The 6000-nt window shown below is 37.8% G+C and overlaps 1 protein-coding gene across 2 annotated transcripts in view; it reads left to right on the top strand.

Moving 5' to 3' along the window:
• The first annotated feature begins 1486 nt into the window (after window positions 1-1486).
• LOC126188159 (mitochondrial inner membrane protein OXA1L) overlaps window positions 1487-6000 on the top strand; it is a 34093-nt gene continuing 29579 nt past the window's right edge. Inside the window, exon 1 of one of the 2 annotated variants that reach the window (XM_049929673.1) lies at window positions 1487-1622. In XM_049929673.1, coding sequence (XP_049785630.1) covers window positions 1545-1622 — 78 coding nt within the window. In that variant the 5' untranslated portion in view covers window positions 1487-1544. The remainder of the gene's footprint in view (window positions 1623-6000) is intronic. The other variant, XM_049929672.1, reaches the window with a different exon arrangement.

Here is a 6000-nt window from a genome sequence, read left to right as displayed (position 1 = left end):
TATTCATTATTAAACCTACTCCTGAATTACCCCTATTTGATTTTGTATTTATAACCCTGTATTCACCTGACCAAAAGTCTTGTTCCTCCTGCCACCGAACTTCACTAATTCCCACTATTTTCTAACTTTAACCTATCCATTTCCCTTTTTAAATTTTCTAACCTACCTGCTCGATAAAGGGATCTGACATTCCACGCTCCGATCCATAGAACGCCAGTTTTCTTTCTCCTGATAATGTCTTCTTGAGTAGTCCCCACCTGGAGATCCGAATGGGGGACTATTTTACCTCCAGAATATTCTACCCAAGAGGACGCCATCATCATTTAACCATACAGTAAAGCTGTATGCCCTCGGGAAAAATTACGGCTCTAGTTTCCCCTCGCTTTCAGCCGTTCGCAGTACCAGCACAGCAAGGCCGTTTTGATTATTGTTACAAGGCCAGATCAGTCAATCATCCAGACTGTTGCCCCTGCAACTACTGAAAAGGCTAATGCCCCTCTTTAGGAACCACACGTTTGTCTGGCCTCTCAACAGATACCCCTCCGTTCTGGTTGCACCTACGGTACAGCCATCTGTATCGCTGAGGTACGCAAGCCTCCCCACCAGCGGCAAGGTCCATGGTTCATGGGGGGAGGATATTTTATGTATATGTATATTTTATGTATATTTATTGGCAATATTTTATGTATTGCCAATAAATACACACAAAGTTTAAATAAAAGCGCCTCAAGTGCTTTGTGTTTTTATTTATAACAGCACTAATTAAGCTGCACAGAAGGAAGCAAATTGTACCATACGAGAAATATCACAAATGAGTTCTGTGGAAAAAAAATGTTGTAAGCTATGAAAATGAAATTCTTACCGATCATTTTCTTCTCTTCCTGGGGCAACGTCTCGTAGTTGGCGTTCTAAAACCCTGCATAATTCCTTCCATACCTCAGCTTTCTTGTTTTCATTAGGATAATCTGCTTTGGAGGAATCCCAAATTGAATTTCGAGTATAAATTGTTCAAAATCTCTATTTTTTTGCGGCGCGACAATAATCTGCCAATTGAAAATAAAGGCTGACAATGGACACCAAGAGTCGTCTGCTCTGTTCACGCGCTCTCGTCTTCATGCATGTATTAGACTCTGTTTAATGCGAATAGCAGGCGATTCGCTGAACAGCCGGCGTGTCAGCTGCAGTGAGCCTAAGCACCCGCTCACGCGCGCTCGTCTGTAAGCTCTCATTTGACCGCGTGTTATGTAAATCGATGCAGCTCACTGCAGCCGGCTCGCAATCTATCGTCTAAAAGGGCCCTTAGGTGTGTTGTGTAATACGGGCTAACACTACATTGCTGACATCACACAGACGTGCTCTCAGACCTTTATTTATTGTACGTGACGACGTTTTGTGAACAGGAGGTTAACGCGGCTCAAACGTTTACGTTCGCGCCATATTCAATCGATCGATTTCAGCCGAACGCCATTTGTACCGTACTCATTGTAGTTGCTCGTGGACTAGGCACCTGTGCTTTCATCACAACAATATCTTAGGTTAGAGAGATGGCGGCAAGTGTGTTTACTTGTAATGCGCGTGGATCGACTGTAACGAATTGTGTGTTTATAGCGAAAGTATTGAAGGTACATCAAGAAACAGCAGTTTATAGTTCATGTATTTATAGTGCGCATATCATGTTCGTTTCGGTGGTTCTGTAATGACTGTCTGGAGAGTTTCGTTAATACGTAATTGAAGCAGTTACACTCTATCGGTTTTCACGTGATGTTTTACAGTGATTCTTACGTTAGATGATGTATATGTTTTATTTGTGTTTGCAAGTAAACTATGTTACAAATATACAGCAGAAACTTATGTGTGTGATTATTGACTACTTGGTGACAGTTAATTTCGAAGTATCTGTTGATTGATTGTATTTCGTCTGCCAGTTAGTTAAAATTTCGGCAGATACATCGTTCTAGTAAAATGTGTTGCCATCGAAAATCAGTGGCCTATCACTGTTATCGTTCTCGGATATGTTGCTAAGCAGAGCCACTTTATATATCTGACTTTTACCCTATTTTAAGCCATTTCACGTGGGGTTCATTTGTTCGCGGTATAGTATATTATTGACTCTTCATAAAACCGCTAAATAAGCATTGCCGACACTAATGACAGAGCATTTAGTTTCGCCATTCATAATCTGGTAAAGGACGCGCACATACCAACGGCAGCGCTACAGCATTAGGGCCTATAGAGAACTCATAGCCATAAAAGTGGATGTGGTAGTTTGATTGAGGAGATGGCAATAAATGGAGAGGTTGCCCTATAGATTTGATTCTTGGACATCAAGTCTTGATACTGTGGCAGGAATATTTGAATCAATTTGGAACCTGATAACTGAAATGCAGACATTCAGGAACTTTGTGTCATACCGATGCTGTGCAATGTTTTGTAGGAGACTGATGGTTAGCAGTCAGTAATTCGGGCATATATTCCATGAATTAGACGAATGTTCAGACCTTAGTAGAAATAGAGAGAAGTTCTAGAGACATCGAATTACTGTAGAGGTTTTGTGGCTTGTTGTCATAAGGATCTTGGACCATTAGTTAATTTGAAAGGTTTGCTGGAAATAACTCAGGGAAAGGGGGTTACATTGATTGACAGAGTAGAGGAGAGGAATGCTACTATTTGAGAGTGTGTAAAATGATGAGATGACACTGTCATAAATTAAGCATAGACCTACTATTGAACATAAGGCATCAGATTGGAAAACAACTGACTTGTACATACCTGTTTCTTATTTCATCTTTTAATGACTCACCAGTGCCAGATATTTATTAATATAAATTCGTTTACCTTTTTCCTATGTATACTGAAAGTTGTATACCTGTGTTATAACTGCGGATTCCGCCATTTCTTGGGTGACTAAATTGAAGAAATAGACTTTGTCTTGAAATTGTTGCAGGTCGATAGGGAATGAGAGTATATAAAATAAGCCAGTATAATTGTCTGCAACCAATTAAATTGCTGAACTTGAAAAATAGGGTCAGTACTTTCCAGAATACTTAGCTTCTCTGCACATATCATTTGCAGGTCACATGTTTCATGTATCCACTGGTGGATTGTTTCAGCCAGAACCAGTGAGAGATGTGAAAATTATCCAATTAGCCTATATATTACTGTTGAAATTGAATGTTTCCCATTCCGATATGAGTTTGTCTTGCTGTCAGACATTACTTGGCGTGATAGGCTATGTCTTGACTTGGCTCAAATTGCCACCTTCACAGTGTTTTGTAGTCCCACAGTACCTTCTAAGTTTGTTTTCTGTATTTTTTTTTCTTTTAGCTATATCAAACATCCTGGCATTGTATTACAGTTTAGGTATGATAAATTAGCTTCACACCACTGCTACAAAACACATTTTGAGAGGCTAAAGCCTCCCAGCAGACATCTTGAAGGAAAAATTCTAGGATATCCCTTCAGAAGTGAGAGTCAAAGTGGGATAATATTTCAGTGTCAAATCAAGATTCCAATATCAGCTGGGCTGATGTGGTTTGGTGTCAAACACCATGCCTTTTTGACTCTTGTGTCTGATGTTTTCCTTCAGCATATTATTTGTTTGCCATTTTCCCATCGTCTGCTTAAAACCAGCTCTTTGCCTATGCTATTGCATTTCTCGTCATTGTGTTCCCAGAACTGCTACCTAGGAGCTGCAAAATGCGTAAGTAGCACTTACGTACTGCATCGGCACTTACCAGTTATCACACAATGAGTTATTTCTGAAGAGGTTAATTAAGGGTGGGAACATGTGTATTAAAATATGTTGTTTGACATGATATTTATCACTAATTATATGTGGTTGAGCAAAAGTTCAGTACTGAATTAGTTTCTTAAACACAATCCCACCTCTAGTTGTAGAAGAAAAGTTTAGTGTGCATTCTGTGATTATATTCACATCATAATTTGGCACAATAACTTAAACCCACTGCTATAAATTCCGCTGCCTATTCGATACTTACAGCTAGTTAGTTAGTTGCTTGCATGTTCCATTGATCAATTGCACGGTACGGTAACCGTTGTGATGTGGAACGTGTCAAGTGCGCAAGAAATGCACATATGAAACAAGATTTTTTTTAATTTAAATATTAATATTTCTATTATTTACCCAATTCCCTTAAATGGCACAAAATCCATATACTATATTAATAGATTTATTTATTCCTATTGAGGAATTCATCTACACAGAAGGAGTTGTCAAGGAGATGATTTCAGTTTATTATAGAAGCTATTACTGCTGTCTGTCAGACATTTTATTTCATCTGGTAATTTGTCGAAACTTTTTATAGCAGCATATTTTACCCCTTTCTGTGCCAAAGATAAGTTGAGTAAAGGATAGTGTAAGTATTTCTTTTTTCTGGTATTATAATCGTGAATGTCACTGTTGTTTTAAAAACTGGTCCAAGTTGAGAACTAATTTCATTAGTGAGTAAATGTACCGTGAGACTGTTGTAAGAATTCCAAATCTTTTAAAAAGATGTCTACAAGACATGCGACTATGAACCCCACACATTATTCTAACCACTTTCTTTTGAGCAGTGAATACTTTTTGTCTAAATGTTGAGTTACCCCAAAATAATATTCCGTATGGCATCAGAGAGTGAAAGTATGTTAGCTTTCTAATTTCTATATCCTCAAAATTGGCAATTATTCTGATCGCAAAAGTTGCTGAACATAGTTGCTTTGGAAGATCCAAAATATGAATTTTTCAATTGAGATTCTCATCTATACGTACACCCAAAAACTTAGTAGGCTATGCTTTACCCTGTCTACTGACTTCTGTTGATGTGTTATATTTATCGAAGGAACTGTACTGTGTTTTTTCAAAGTTTAGAGCAAGCCCATTTGCAGAAAACCAATTAATGACTTTTCCAGAGACCTTTGGGGTTTCTTTTACTGGATTAATATTGATGCTTGTATCATCAGCAAACAGTGTCAGTTCAGCTTCCTGTTTCAGATAGCAAGGGAGGTCGTTCACATGTATCAAGAACAGAAGGGGACCCATGATTGAACCCTGTGGAACACGTAATGTAATTTCACCCCAATTACATGAAGTGGCAAACTTATTTAAATCACTTGACACATATAAGGAAACTTCTTGCTTCCTGTTCTGTAGGTACGACTTAAACCACTTGTATGCTATTCCATTTATACCATAGAATTGTAATTTCTATAACATAATGTCATAGTTCACAAAATCAAATGCTTTGGACAAACAGAAAATTCCTATTGGTCACATTTTACTATTTAAAGACTCTATTATATGGACAGTAAAATTGTATATTGCTGTCTCAGTGGAACAACATATTTTTCAAATCCGAACTGTGATTTACTAAGTATCCCATTACTGTTGAGACGGCTAACCACTCTTGAGTACATTACTTTCTCGGAGATTTTTGAAAATGCTGTAAGCAAAGATACTGGCCGATAATTATTGACATCTGTGGTGTCCACCTTTTCGTAGAGAGGCCTGACAATGACGTATTTTAACTTATGTGGGAAAATATCTTGAGTCAGTGATGCATTACATTTGTGACTCAGAACATCAGCTGTAATTGCTCCACATTGTTTTAGTATCTTATTAGAGATGTCATCTACTCCCAACAGTACATTTATTTTTCAAAGATTTAATAATTTCACTTATTGCACAAGAGGTTGTTACGTGAAACTTAATTTTTTTCAAAATAGACTCTCCCATGTACTGCCTGGCTTTTTCTTTTGAACTGTTCTCGCCAATTTTTTCTCCTACACTTTAGAAACGGTTGTTAAATACATTAGCTACTTGTGTACTGTTGGTTAGGATGGCCTCGTTCTCTTTAATAGTAATAGTACCTACCCCAGTGGTTACTTTTCCGGTCTCCCTTCTAACAACATTCCATATTGATTTGATTTTATTGCCGGAGTTGTTAATTTCTTCTCTAACATATATATTTCTCGATTTCCTTACACCTTTTCTCAGTATGA

Source organism: Schistocerca cancellata, chromosome 5 (assembly GCF_023864275.1).
Source record: "Schistocerca cancellata isolate TAMUIC-IGC-003103 chromosome 5, iqSchCanc2.1, whole genome shotgun sequence".
Classification (NCBI taxonomy): domain Eukaryota; kingdom Metazoa; phylum Arthropoda; class Insecta; order Orthoptera; family Acrididae; genus Schistocerca; species Schistocerca cancellata.
Note: the sequence above shows the minus strand (reverse complement) of the source record. Positions and strands in the feature narration are given on the sequence as shown.